The following is a 15038-nucleotide window of genomic DNA, read 5'->3' as shown; positions in this document are numbered from 1 at the left end:
CAGAGCTGTTGGCGCTTCAGGGCATAAGCTGATCAGCAGCTGACGTCTGGGAAAATCTCCCTTTACACTGTGCAAGGTATAACTATGACACAATTAAAGGATTTGTGTAGATTTGAAACCTTCTTCTTTAGCATCGGTCATTTTTTAGCACGACACTGGGTGAAGCAGGACTCTCTTGCAATGTAGTAATGGCAGCGTTGTGGCACTGCATCCACTGACACAATTTAGAGGAAGGACTTAACCAGATAGCGGCAGAGCCAGAGGTCCAAACCCAACCTGCACGCTGCCTCAGCCAGGGTGAGCAGTTTAGACCAGCTGTTTTGAGGTTGGAAGACGGCCCGTTAATCGAGTGCTACCTATATTCTGCATTTGATATTCTTGTTCGGTTTGCTCCTGTTAGCAAATGAGCTGACCTTGTAATTGCCACTTGGCATTTACAGGGGACACGGGAAAATTGCGTCCATTAACAGCAGTAAAAGGATTCAACTTTCAGACACTGCTAGTGAGGCCACTTTTTTGGCTGTGTTTGATAATGGATTTTTCAGATTCATTCTTTAGACTCGGTTAGCGCCAATACGAAATGAATCCTATTGCCCCTCACTTAAAAACTGTCAGGTCAAAACGTGTACATTCCTGTTCAGTCCCCCCCAAAGTCTCATGAGCAACTCTCTGAAAAGCGAAAAGGTTCCAGTTATATATTTTCCATTTTGGGTTATAGCGGCCTCTGACGTTCTTTATCAACACGAACTGAGACCCTGGTAACCAAAATCAGATGCATCATCTTTCTTTGGCTTGTATCATTTTGGCCCTATCAGACTGTGCCTACATTAAAACTGTGCCTACATTAAAACGCAAGGGAAACCTTCGTTAACAGTCTTGGTTTCACTTACAAATTCTGTATGACAACAAATGAAAGCTAATCTTACGTAGGTTTAGGTTTTAAAGGCGTTTGCTTTCTCGAATCCATCCAAGGCACGCTAGTATTGTTCAGTGCAGATTGCTCCATCACGACACGGGCACAGCCCGGGTACTCACATAGGCACGCGCACCCCGGGAAGAACAGCAGTGACAAGTTTCTGGGCTCAGAGGACAAATTTGTGCCATTCCCTCTGGAAGGTAAGTGTCCTCCTTTGCGGGCTGTGAGGTCCGGGTGCAGGAATCATTCAGAAAGTTTGGATGTTCGCTTCTTCATTGGTGGATGTAGGAGGGTAAGTGATGTGGATCCTGATCGCTTCTGACGCATGCCTTCTTTTATGAGGCTGCCTCATAGTTCGAGGTCCGTCGTTCGTGTGTTTTTTCTTTCTTTTCTTTTTTAATGCGAGCACTGGGTTCGTTCTTTCTCTGAAGGTGGCAGCCGTGGAGCCAGAACGTGGCATCGGGGATACCTAAACTGAGGCACTCAACTTGGTGCTGCCCACTTGTCTTGTCCGGTGGTCTGAAAGACTTTCATCCACCCACTGTTTTAAATGTGATCTACCCACAGCCTGCCGGTGAGGGGCATGGGCAAGCACGGCTTGGCCTGACGCAGTATGTGGGCGAGGGGAGAGCGTTCACTGCTTTCCTTCATCGGGAGCAGCGAAGACGGCTCCACACCTAGTTACTGCTCCCAGGAAAGGACGCGTGGCTCTGTGCGTTTGGCAGCAGGAAATCTAAGACATGCTCTGACTGTTGCTCAAAGCATCTAGTGTGTCATGTTCAGAGAAAACTGCTTATTAAAATGCCCCGTGGAGGAAGATTATATACCGTGTATGAGGCGTAGCCAGGTCATTTTCCCCAGCCGTTTCAAACCGTAGCTTCAGAGAGTTCCCAGAGCTACCAGACACCCAGCAGGAGGGATCTGAATACGTTAAAGAGTTTTACCGTCTTGCCGAGGTTCGCAAAGCTGATGCAGGCAGTCCAGTCTCGCCGGGACTTCATCCTGCCTGTCTCAGCTCTCCGCACCGCTTATCGCTGGGAGTGGCTGAGGCTGCGATGCTCCCGGACATCAAGTGTCTTCGCTTGGGCACATAGTCCTTCTGCACCAGAAAGTAACAGGCAGTTTTAAAAGCTGCTCTGAAGCTTGCCAGGTGAAATTTGGGGCTGGTCAGCTTTGCTTTTTCTTTTCATTTACAAACCCAAATGTCTTTTCAGTAATGTGGTGATGAATTTGTTTTGGAAAAAGTGGAAACTCTCCCAAGTGGCCCCATGCTGATAGACCCGCGTGCAGGAGGGCCATACACGGGGCACGCCAGCATGCGCGTGTCCGTGCACACGCGGCGTCACGTCAAGTTTGGCTGGTGGAAACCTGAGCAAGCACGTTCTGCATGTGACGTGTTCCCAGCTGGCCGAGCCGGATACGCTGGTGCAGTGGGCTGACGCTCAGACTTTCGAACGAGCTCTCGCATCCCCTATTTTGAACGGATGCGGCGTCCTGGTGCGTCTCAAGGAGCTGCCACCTTCAGGGAAACTACCTGTGGTCGTCCTTCCCAGAGCGCTCGATCGGAGATGCTTGCTGAGCTTGCGCACCCGCCTGCATGTCGCCCTTCCTTTAAGTCTGGTTTCTCTTGTGCAGGCATCGCTCACTCCAGTGAAGTCGGGAGGAGAAGTGGAGGAGAAACCAAAGCCGAAGGATCGGATCACGTCCTGTCTCTTGGAGAACTGGAACAAAGGAGAAGGGCTGGGCTACGAGGGAATTGGCCTGGGCATTGGGTTGCGAGGAGCCATCCGCCTGCCGTCTTTCAAGGTGAGTCAAAACCCAGCGTGGCGATCGTCCTGAGAGCTTCGTTGCCTCCTTCCTCCCCGCCGCATCCCCCTGAGCTCGTTTCCCAGCTGCCAATGTAAGAGTCAGGTAAGCAATGAGAGAGGCAGAACCTCATTGCTTTTTTAACCCAATGTGAATACGTAACATAACATACAGCCCTGATTACTCCTGCCCTCACTTCCAACCTTCACCAGGAACCTGTGGGAAGGGGGGACCCCTTCTCCCCGTCTTCGTTTCTCTCCTCAGGGAAGCCGGGGGGTTGCCTGGAGCAGAGGAAATGCTGCAGTGCTGGTTTAAAACCTTGCTTCTGCTAACTAGGACCCGGATTGCTCCCGTGGTTATGGGAACAACTCCACTTGCACCAGGGTGGGATTGGGTCATATATTCCTTCATTAATGCAGTTTAAACTTTCTTGCCAGGTAAACTGCCTAATTTGTGTTAGCAGAAAGAGTGTAAAGTTTTACACGTGTGGATTTTCACATGGAGCGGGGAGGAGCTGAGGTAGCTGACGCCTGGTTGCAAAATCCTAGATAGCACTGACCTTGCTTAGCAGTTTCTTGGAGCTCCTCAGGCTCTGGCTCTGTTGCATTTCCCTACGCCTTGGAGCATCGTGGTGGGCTGAGTTTTCTTCAGACTGGTATTGGCTTCAGATGCCTCTGGGAGACGCCGACCGGATAGCGCCGACACGGGTGTTGGTTGGGGCAGAATTTCATTCACAGAAATGCTATTTGTGAGCAAAGCAAAACTGATCAGTCGCTTTTGAGAGGCAGGTGATGCTTTCTGGCCCTGCATCACTCCAGCAAAAAAAAGCCGTTGCAATGCTTGGCAAGTTGGTTTCTTGTGTTTTTTTGAGCCCTTCGAGACATGCTAATTCTGTTCTTTGCTCAGGTGAAGAGAAAGGAGCCGCCCGAAGCTGCCTCAGCAGGGGACCAGAAGAGGATCAGACCCTCCACTTCCATTGACGATGAAGATGAAGGTTTGCAAACCCTCTGCTCTGTGATTGAAACACAAAAGCAAATGCAGAACCATGTCAAAGCAGATTTCTTTGCGCTGTGTTCGTTTCCACACCCCAGCACGGTGCCACCGATACCAAAGGCGTCATGGAAGTCAGCCAGAAAAAGCTGGTTTGCCGGGCACTTGATTTTAAAAATCATTAATTTGCCGAATTGGAACCACACCCTCCCCCCACACACACTCAGCATTTTAAAATATTGTGACCTTGGTAACTTACTTTGCTGCAAACAGGGAAAGCTGCTGCTCCAGGTGGAAGCAGCCTCCCGCCCCCTGGCTCTCCCAGAAGGGCCCGAGTCTTTGGCACCAAATGCCATCTTCCAGCTCTTTCAAGACAAATACAGGTTACATTATAAATCTGCAGCCTGTGAAGGGCGAACACTGTGCCCGTGCACGAAGGGCAGGCCTAGGACGCAGCTACAGTAACCAGAGGGCAGCCAGCACAGCAGTGGTTCAGCACGAAATCAAGCTTGTACCAGGGGCAGGATTGGAAAGGAAGTGGAGGCGCAGTCTGTCTGGGAGAGGGTGCCAAGGAGTCAGCAGTAGCTGGACGGTGGCTGAGGTTTACTGAGCTTTTGCTTCCTTCTCCCGTCTTTGGGCCCATTCGGTCGGGGTGCCCTGGGGTGGAACACGTCCCATTGGCACGTACGGCTTCAGCGAGTGTCGCCGCTCCAAAGTGCCGCGTACTCCTTCGCGCTCCAGCCTTTCTCCTGTGTGCGCACTACTAAAACCCTTGCCCAGGCCCTTGCTGTCATCTCTCCTCACTTCTACAGGCTCCTCTTGCTCACCTTGTCTCCTCCGCATCGACTCCAGTCTCTGTTTGTCGTTGTCCCGCTCTGTCACGTCACTCGTGCAGCTCCGTGCACAGCTCCTTTCTCTCCATTCTTTCCAGGGCAGGGCTCTCCACCCCCACCTTTCCGGCAGGGATCAATAGTCCCTCTCTGCGTCTCTGCCCTGATCTCCTCGTGTGTCACCTTCTCCAGCGCGTTCCTCCCCGCTCACCAGCTTCTCCCACAGATGTTGTCTTTCCTTCCTGCTGCCCCTTTTGCATGGGACATCCAACCCGAGCAGGCCCGGGTCTTGTTCCCCTTTAAATTCCCTCTCGAGATTTAGGAGCACAGGACTGGAAGGGACCTTGTGGGCCAGCATCTCCGGCCCTCTACCTCTGCTGGAGACCTTTTCTCTATATGGGCCCACAAGAGGAGCCACGTTTTGTGGTATATGACACAAAGAAATACCGGGACATGCATAGGTAGAAGCTGTCCGATAGAGAAATGTCACTACACAGCGTGTTTCTACGCAGTGCAAGTGAGTGCCCTTTAACTCAGCTCTATAAGGAGAGACAAGGGCACCACCTAGGCAGCAAATGTAAAATAAACCCCAGGAAGCCTGTGATAAATCGCACCGGCTGCTGGCCCCTGGGGACACCGATATAATCGCTATTTTTGTTCATCTGTATCAAAATGAAACCCCCAAACCACTAGACACCTGCCAAAGGCTAGCCTGAGTCACCACGTCACTGCTCCTTTCTCCTCCACATACGTCCTCTCCTTCTGCTTCTTGCACCCACTCGTTGTGTCACTTGTTAAATTGCAAGATGGATTTGGAGGAGAGGTGGCCTCTTCCATAGCACGCAGGGCGTCTGTCCTGGCCTTGCTGCTCTTGTAAGAACAATGTGAGGAGCTTACACGTGCTGTCTGTCCCCTCCATAGTCTTTGTGTGAAAGCGTCCATTGCAGCTCTCTCCTCTTGTCTTCCTCCACCAGAATCTGAAAGGGACAGAGACGTGCCCGACGTGTCTTCCGACCTGTCCAAGAGCAACGCGGAAGCGGTAGGCGTTAGGCGGCGGCCAGCAAGACCACTGGAGCTGGACAGCGAGGGGGAGGAAGGCGATGAGACTTCGGGCAAAGAAGAAGAATCCTCATCAGAAAAGGAAGAGGAGCCGGAGGAAGCGGGAGGACTGGTGAAAGCAGTGCCTAGCAAGGTGCGTGGCATTTCCTACCAATGTTTTATTTCATTAACCTGGGGAACTCGGCTCTAAGACTGTGCTTTTGACTAAGATCAGCGTCTCGGTCAGGAATCTGAGTAAATGTCATTCCTCGCAGATTCATCATCTATTAACACGCCTTTTATTTGATATTATTGGGCCCGAATGGCAGCCACTAGTTTACTGATGCACAGTCAAATTGTGCACCCAGCACCACTGCCGGCTTAGGTTGGTTTGTGCACTTGTTCCTGGGATAGTCTAACTCCTTAGGAATTTATTGAAGCAGATACAGTTTTCTACAAGGGAAAGTTGTCATAAAAATGCTCAACTTCTTTCTCCCAAAGGAGGAGGAGGAGGAAGAGGATGAAGATGCTGATGAAGAGGAGGAGGAGGAGGAGGAGGATGAAGAAGCAGGCATAGAAATGAATGAAAAGGAAGAGGAGCCAGACTCTGAGGAAGGTGAGCAGTCACCCTGGAAATGGGGGGAACAGGAGTTTGGGGTCAGGTTCGTGTTTTGGCAGCAGCGAGGCCGATCGGCAGGCTCTCCTTACCACCTTAGCACGTATTTCTGCACGCTGGGGTTTAGATCGGGTACTTTGCACGAACCTCGCCATAGGGTTCATCGCATTAAATGAAAACAGCAGCACCTCACCAAATCCAAGCCTCAAGGATGAGATTCAGTTTAAAACTCCCACCGACATCCTCCAGTTAACACACTAAAGGGAATAGTGCGGGGGGTGGGTTGGCAGACCCCAGGGATTTTCTACACTTGCTCCATCCAAGTTCATTAAGGTCCGGATGTTTTCCATCGAGCTGACGGCGTCCTGGGCTGCATTAAGAGGAGCGCTGCCAGCAGACCGAGGGCAGTGATTCTTCCCCTCTATGCGGCACCGGGGAGGCCACGTCTGGAGTCTTGTGTCCAGCTGTGGGCCCCCCGCTGCAGACAGGATGTGGACACATTGGAGAGAGTCCAGATGAGGGCAATGACAGTGGTTGGGGGGGCTGGGGGACAGGACTGGTGAGGAGAGGCAGAAGGAAATGGGCTTAGTCTGCAGAAGAGGAGACCGAGGGGGATTGAATATCAGCCTTCACCTCCCTGCAGGGGGGCTGCAAAGAGGATGGAGCTGGGCTGGTCTCAGTGGGGGCAGACGACAGGACAAGGAGCAATGGGCTTGGGCTGCAGCAAGGAAAGTTGAGGTTGGATATTGGGGAAAACTTTCTCATGAGGAGCGTGGCGAAGCACTGGGACAGGCTCCCCAGAGAGGTGGTGGCACCTCTGTCCTTAGAGGCTTTTAAGGCCCAGGTGGATAAAGCCTTGGCCGGGATGTCATACTTGGGGCTGGTCCTGCTTTGTTTCTCTGATACTGTTTGGTGGCTTTTCCTTGGGAGCACAGAGCTTCTGAGCGGTGATATTTCTGTTTCATGTAATTGAAGAATATGGGGTTTTCTGCATTGATTTCCAGACTTCTAAAAATAAGCTTTTGCCTAAAAAAAAGCCCTGAAAATCAAAGTTGGGGGGAGGAAATCCTGCAAGCCTAAGAAGCGGAGAGTGAGTTCTGTGGTTTCCCCTGTTTATTCAGAGGTCATAAAAGGAAAGTAGTAACACCTTCTTGTCCTTGCAGAAGATGCAGCGAGTCCCTCATCCTCCAAAGCGGAAGTCGAGTCATCCGACGAAAGCGAGGACTCCTCGGAATTTGAGTCCAGTTCTGATTCTGATGAAGACGAGGAGGAAGATGAGGAGGAGGAGGAGGAAGATGAGGAGGAGGAGGAAGATGAGGTGGAAGAGGAGGCAGTGGCTGAAGACCAAGACAGAGAAGGCATGATGGCTGACACCGAGCTTCAGCCTGCCACTCAAGAGCCACCCGATGAAGAAAAAGAGACCATCCTGGAGCTGTATCCGGTGGATGACTACATGGATGCAACCAGCCTGGGACTCGGGGAACCAGCCCTGGTCGAAAAACCAGAAGAAATGGAAGAAATCAAGCCAGGAGAAAATGAGTGTAGTGAAGTGCCGGAAGCATCTATTGCTGCTGAAACTCTGGTGGATATGGAGCGAGAGCAGGAGGAAAAGCTCGTGCCGTCCCCGATCTGCGTGCCAGGTATGGCTTTTCACAGGGCTTTTCTGTCACCCCTGAATCCAAGGTTTGTATTCTCGCACTGCCCGGTACGCGAGCTGTACGGCCTCTCTCGTTCTGTCCTGCGAGGGCTCGACATTTTAACGCCAGCTAAGAGGTGGCTTCGGTTGACTTTAGCACCGAAGGAGACATTTGGCCGGGGAGTGGCAGGAAACAGTCGACCGGGTCTGTGGGAGAGGGGGCGGGGAATGGCAGACCTGTGTTAGGCCCCCACCTGTGCTTGGTTTGCACGTAGCTCCTGTCAGAGAGGTGTTGCTGGGAAAAGGAAATTGTCCTGCCGGTGTCTCCTTTAAATGCCCAGAGCTGGGCGTTGCGTCTGCAGACAGTCTCCAGGCCTCTCAAACAGGAGCGAGATGGGTAAGGCTTTGCAAACCATCGACTCTTCTGGGGAACCAGGGTCTGGCCTTCGCTCCAGCACCGGCCTCCCCGCTGCTGGGATCGGAGAGCGTGGCGGAGGCAAAATGCTTGCCCCTGTCGGACAAAGCAGCAGCTTTCTAAAACAGACTTGTGTCTTCGGAGGACACGGAGCATTTTTGGTGGATTCTGGAGGCGGCTGCATTCAGCTGCAGGAGACCTGGGCAGGCAGCGGGGCATCGCGCTGGAGGCGGGCTGTGGAAATGGGGGTGAATTCAGCGGGGCTTTCATTTAAGACACTCCAGCTCAGTCACCCAAAAGTCAAATGAATGAGACCTTCCTGTGAAGATCAGCCATCCCCCTGCACGCCTTAGTGCAGGCCGGGGAGAGCGTTCCCTCCCAGACACTTCCACACTCTTTTGAATTGCACTCGAAAATGTTATTGCAAGCTGCCGGTAGATCCCGGGCTGGTTCCTTTTGGCCTGGGCCCGGAGGAGGTAAATAAAATCCAGACAAATGAGAGTGTTACTGCTAGAGCAGCATATAAATTGCCTCATTGATACAATCTGAATGCATCCTCATTCATTACAAGGGCTTCCCATTTCTTTCACGTCATGTTCAAGAGCATTAAACTTCTCTCCCCCTGCCCTGTTCCCATCCGCGGAGAGCTGAGCTCTTTCCTTGGCCCTGCAGTTAGTTTACCTCCTCCATTAAAAAAAAAAATTGACAGCTCCAGGCTCTGACAACCTGTAAACTCACACCCTCTCCCGACAAGCCACTAAAGCTTTTTCTGGCCGTAAAAAGCCAGCCAAGGGTTTTGTAAGCAGGAAGCCTTAGCTTTACCCTCTGTAGTACCTAATACTCAAATTAATAGTATGGTGTTTTTTTCCGGTCCATTAGGGATATCTGCGGTGGCTTCTAATTACTCTGCTGTACGTGCTTCCAAAACGTGAAGTTTCTGCAGGCTCCCCGCGGACTGGAGCTGGCTGCGCGATTGCAGCGTCTTTAACATGTGCGCGCTGGGACGTGCTTAGCGCCTGAGCGGCGGTAACTCTCTTCTCTTTTCCCGCAGTGGGGGAGCCTGAGCCAGACGCTGCGCCAGAGCCCGAAGCACTCGAGGGTCCAAAGCCTGAATCTCAAGGTGAAGAAGAGAGCGTCTGTCCCCCGACACCAGCGGGAGCGTTTGGAGAGCCCCTGCCCAGCAAGAGCAGCTTCTTCAGCAAGTCCGACGACAGTGATGTAGAAGCGCGAGTTAAGGTGAGAGTTTCCTCTGCAGCAGAGGAAGAGGACAGACTGCCTCGGACTCCTGGACGGGAGGCGACGGTCCATTCGGATCCTGATACTCCCATACTTCCCGCTCATAAGGCGCCACCCTCTACGCTTCCCCTGCCATCCACGCCCAGCAAAGAGGATCCTTTGCTCCCTCCAGAGAGGTTCCCAGAACAGCTAACTGTGACCAAAACACCCCTGGAAGAGGATATCCCCAGGACACCCGGGCGGGACATTTCAGCCAAGTCTCCGCACATCCTTGCAAAGTCGCAGAGTACTGACACTATTCCAGTCACCCCCGGAAGCGACGGTCCGCTCACAGGGAGCAGCCTGGCCTTAAGTTCCCCCCAGGTCCCAGGGAGCCCCTTTTCCTACCCATCCCAGTCTCCTGGGATCAACAGTGGCATTCCTCGAACTCCCGGGAGGGATTTTAACTTCACACCCACGTTCTCCGAGACCGGTGCTACCATTCCTTGCCTGTTGTCTGGCAAGAAGCCATCCGAGGATGAGCTAGATGAGAAACCTTTCAAAGAACCTCCTAGTGCTTCCTTAATGGTCAGCGTGAACAGTGTCCCTTCCCCCATTCCCTTTGCCAGCCCTCCCAATGCAGATTTCCACACAGACCTAGAGTTGCCACCCGTCGAGGTGGTGCCGGGGGCAGCTCTGCCATGCACGCCAGCAGACGGGAAGATATCCAGAGAGGACGGCAAGGCAGAAGTGAAATCGGTTTTGCTCTCGCCGGAAGCACCTCTCATTGCTGCTGCTATTCTTCCTCCCCCTCCTCCTCCTCCTTCCGTTCTGCCCCCCAAAAGGAAACCGGGTCGGCCGAAACGATCGCCCCCCTCTGTCCTTTCGCTGGATGCCTATTCTGGCAGACCCGTGGATCCTCCTCCTGTCCCAGTGGCCTTGATGGAAAGTGCCGTGAGCAAAGAGCTGCTGGGCGGACATCCCGATGCTTTTTATGGGTTGAAAGTTCCTGAAGCAGTCACCCTGGACTTCAGGAATGACGGCTTCCACGAGAAGGTGCCCCCGGAGGCCGTAGCCGAGAAACTCCCGTTTAAGGAACTGGAGAACCAGTGGAACGAGGATTTCAAAGAAGAAGAGCTTCACGCGAAACCTAAAAGACAGTGGCGAAGGCAGAAGAAGACACCTGAGGACATCCCACTTATTCCTTCCCCGGAGTATTCCCCACCCCGGCCTGTCTTCAGGCCCCGCTCCGAGTTTGAGGAGATGACCATTTTGTACGATATTTGGAACGGGGGAATAGACGAAGAAGACATCAAGTTCATGTGCATCACGTACGACCGCTTGTTGCAGCAAGATAATGGTATGGACTGGCTCAACGATACCCTGTGGGTATACCACCCTCATATCCTTTCTCGCCGGCGGCGTGTATTCTGCGGAAATACCGTTTCCGTGCAATAGTTACTGTTCTAATCACAGTCTTCCCTTACAGGTTCAAATTAATTGCTGGCGTAACCGTTGACTTAATAGGATTGCATTTATTTATCAGCTGCGAATTCGGCTCACGGAGAATGTTTTAATCACAGAAGTGGGCAAGCCCAGATTCGGTGGACCAGGTTTCTGATCTCTGTGTTTCCAGCTGAACGAGAAACGAGCACCGCGAGAAAATCTGTATGCGTAGCCCTTCTTGGGAAATTGCCGTTCCAGCCCAAAGCTCTTCTGTCTGGGTCTAAACCAGACGTTTCTTAGGTTTGCCCAGTGTTCGTTTCTGTGCCTCAGCTGGAGGATGCTTTCCCTGGGGTAAAATTTGCTGTAGGAAATCTCACCATCTGCCCCCAAATAATTTTCTTTCAGTGCTTGCAGCTTAACAGGGTTTGACTTAAACTAGTAATAATACGAGTGGTGATGTGTAGAGACACGTGAGCAGGCAGTCAAACAGCCCATGCTGTAGTTGATGACTTTTGGTGCTTTGGTGAGAGCGGTAGGATTCAAAGTGCCAACTGCTCATGGGCAACAATAAGCTTGAATGCATATTTTGATATGCCTCTCCGAAAGCAGTGCAAAGGTCCTGTAGCTGCCCGTACGTAATCTTTAAATGCTCGTTACGTTTTTAGACTGAAAATAGACATTGAGTGAAAATATCCCATCCCATCCCATTTGGCCGCAGGTAAAATAGTGTTTTCTTTTGGGGTTTTGTAATAAATGTCAGTAAAACATGCCTCAGACTAGTAACGGTGTCAAAACTGGTACGGGCTTTTCTAATTCTCTGTTTTGTTTCCTAATTCAAAGGGCGTAATTTAATGACACCACATCAGACTAACCTCTGATTCTCTGCCTTTTGGTGACATATGTCTTATCTTTGGAAAAGTATTTATTTTACTCGTTCGGGAAAATCCAAATGGAGAGAAAATTAACCGCCCCTCATAGTTTTTGGCACAGGGCTATTATAAAACCACTTATTTTAAAATATCTTGTGTCGTCCTCCTTTGAAAACTCAGTCACAAGAATAAATCTGTTCTAAAGTGAAAGGTAACTGGCTTCCACTTGTAGCGTTTCACGCGGTAGGGAAGGCCGGACAGGACAGCAGAAGGCAGACATGATTTCCTTTAAAGAAGTTTTATGCACGGTGGTATTTTGGCAACTTGCATAATAGCGACATTAGAGATTTGCACTCTACCAGCAGAAGTTACTCTGCCACCAGCCCCCCGGCCACTGTCTGATCCAGTTATAAGCAATCTCTAATTTCCCAGTGAAGCCTCCACTCCTACACCATTACATAGGTAACTTTATAAAAGTATTATTTCAGGGCTTATATTTCTTATAGCAAAGCTTTAATCCAAGCTGTGGAAGATTGTCACGGCTGTTTGTTCTTGTTACAAGCGTTTTGATTCAATCCCATGGTGTAAGAGGCCATGATATAAATGCAGAAAGCATCCTTCAGTAGACGGAAAGGGTCACGAGCATCATCGAGCGCACGTTTATGGCACAAGCTCCCAGATGATACGACTCCACGGCCGTGCGTATCACTTATTCTAGAAGCAGGCATGCTTGGGAGTGTAAAACGGCTGCCACCTGAATACAGATGTGTTTTAACATTGGCCGACAGAAGTGTTGTTAAAAGATGAGGACTTTTCAAGGTGTGAGAAGTCTGGTATGTTTTGCCAGGTTAACTGTAGTCCCCGAAACCTTCTTGAGGTTAGATGCACTGTTGAGAGTGAATGAAATAATTTTTCAAGCTAATTATTCCTCTGCTTTTCCTTGTGGCGGGAAACTGTGCTGGTTATTTCACTTGGACATCCAGTTTCCTTGTTCGCTTCTCTTGCATTAACTCAGCCTGCAAACATGGGAGGGTTGTTTTTTCAAGTGAAAAATGCAGTCTCTGTTAGCGGGGAAAATCCTGCAAGTAGTTGGTTTTCCCGAGGGGGAAAAGACTAAATGTGGCTGGCTGACATTCTTTTAATTAATTTTACTTTTCATGCAGCTGGGGAAAAAAGTTTGGCCAATCATTTTCTTCTTTTTCTGATTAAATGTGAAACATTTTGAAGATGCCGCTAACCAGTGCCAATACACAAAGCAGCTGAGGACAGTCAGTAATGGACATCGATCTGCTAATAGTTGAAATGGTTGCTGAACTCAAGAGCTCATTTTAAGACTATACGGTGAAAATGAAGAGTGGTGTCAGTTTTTTGTCTCCTGGTTTGATGGTGTACAATAATGCTTTGTCTTCCTGCATTGCCTTCACCCTAGGACCTCAAAGCACTTAACAAAAACACATGAATCCTGGCTGCAAAAGAAAGACTCTTGTCCCAGCTTTCTAGCGGTAGGATCTCGCCCCCGGCAGACGGGATCGGCGGCAGAGCTGAGGATACGGTTGGCCCCAGCTCTGCCCGCGCCTGTTCCCAGACACACGTTAAGGAGAGAAGAGGGGCTGTGAATGATTCCTGTTCTGTTTTCCAACCGGGGTAGCCTGGCTTTAGGTTTGAATTGACTGAAGAGCTCAGAAGGGCTTTGGGAACATGGGCACAGGGTCTGTCAGAGTCGCTGGGAGCTGTGCTACCGAGAGCAAGACCTACGAGCCCTTTGAGACGAGAAATGTCTTGTTGCCCATCTGGGCAGCGTCTAGCAGGAGAGAGCGCAGGGGCCGTGCTGCACGGGTATGCAGGGAGCGTCCTGGTGGCGCCCTGAAACATTGCAAGGGATTTCTGGGGACGGTATAAATGAGGGACGCTGAAAACATTGAACAAACTGCTGAACTAGATAGTCAAGCAGCTTCTGCCTCGGCCCACGAGCTTCTTTGGCAGAGCAATCGTATAAGCAACTGCCTGCTGTTGAAGCGTGGACCTTTGGCTATTTTCCTCTGTTTCACTGTGTCTCTTCGTACTCCTTTTCTCCTTTGCTGTCCCAGAGCATCGCAGGCACAAGTGGAGGGAGCGTGCCAGGTTCCTGTGGGTAGGCAGGGCATCTGGGGTCTCTTTACAAACCTGAACACCTTTCTCATTTCTGGAGCCCGTGGAGGGGGCCAGATTGTCGTCCCTGGACACAGATGTCCTTGCGGCAATGACGCGTCATGTGCAGCACGGATAGTGTCAGGATGAACTTCTCCCACACTGCCCCCTCCCCAGCCTAGAGGCGAGGCTTTAGATTGACTTCCTTCGGCCATTCAGTCCCTCTTTGATGAGAGGGTTAGCTAGCGGTGGCATTTGTCCTGAAGCAGATGTCTCGGGTCATGCCATGTCCTTTTCCATTCTCTAGCCACTTGCTTTTATTTGAGCACTGGACGCGCTCACGCGACTGCAAAAACCAGCCTGTTCTGTCGGTGCTGCTTTCCGTGCATAGCCCGTTTTCTCCTTAACTTCATTCCACCTACCAGCTTTTCCACCCCGAAGAAGAAGAAGCGGGACGATGGGATGCGGGAGCACGTTACCGGCTGTGCACGAAGCGAAGGCTATTACAAAATCGATAAGAAGGACAAACTTAAATACCTCAACAACAGCCGCGCGTTCGCAGAGGAGCCGCCAGCTGATACGCAGGTGAGGAGCTGCGTACCGCTGCTTACCTCTTACCTTACCAGGATTGGGCTTGAGCTCACGTGTTGGCAATGCGGGAGCAATGCTTTTCTCTCCGGTGTGGAATGAAGTTAGTCTCCCAGCCGGGTTGTAGGGGGTCCTGCCCTGTTGGCCGTATTGTCTTTCGGAGGCGAGAGACCTCTGTCTCCGTTAGTCGAGCAAGTATACGGGATCCATCACTAACTCGTCGACTCTGCCGCTGGGAGTTGTATCATGGCTGCTTTATTCCTCCCAGCTGCGGGGGCACGTTTCATTGGGAGCTGTACTGAATCAGTCCTGATGTACGTCCATAGTTTGCTGTGCTTTGAGGATGTTCCATGAGTCTGTACGAAAGGCCTTATGTTATGGGGGTTGCGAGGTATCACACTGCAGACAGGGAGCTGACACGCAGTGCTTAGAGGCGTGGAAGGGTGCCTGCATGATGATGAGGAGACTGAGTTGAATACACACATATACACATTGGCCAAAGATACAAGCAGGGAAACCAAGCACTCCTACTTAGCACTCCGGAAA

General features: G+C 51.1%; 1 protein-coding gene across 4 annotated transcripts in view; it reads left to right on the top strand.

Moving 5' to 3' along the window:
• SETD1B (SET domain containing 1B) overlaps positions 1-15038 on the top strand; it is a 60526-nt gene that overhangs the window by 35829 nt on the left and 9659 nt on the right. For all 4 annotated transcript variants that reach the window (XM_025199169.1, XM_006015195.3, XM_025199172.1 and 1 more), the window contains 7 exons: positions 2552-2722; positions 3629-3716; positions 5517-5734; positions 6082-6196; positions 7360-7836; positions 9299-10864; positions 14323-14489. In XM_025199169.1, the coding sequence (XP_025054954.1) occupies positions 2552-2722; positions 3629-3716; positions 5517-5734; positions 6082-6196; positions 7360-7836; positions 9299-10864; positions 14323-14489 (2802 nt within the window). The remainder of the gene's footprint in view (positions 1-2551; positions 2723-3628; positions 3717-5516; positions 5735-6081; positions 6197-7359; positions 7837-9298; positions 10865-14322; positions 14490-15038) is intronic.

The sequence above is a fragment of the Alligator sinensis genome, unplaced genomic scaffold (assembly GCF_000455745.1).
Source record: "Alligator sinensis unplaced genomic scaffold, ASM45574v1 scaffold628_2, whole genome shotgun sequence".
NCBI classification, from domain to species: Eukaryota; Metazoa; Chordata; order Crocodylia; family Alligatoridae; genus Alligator; species Alligator sinensis.
This window is presented reverse-complemented; position numbering and strand designations above follow the sequence as displayed.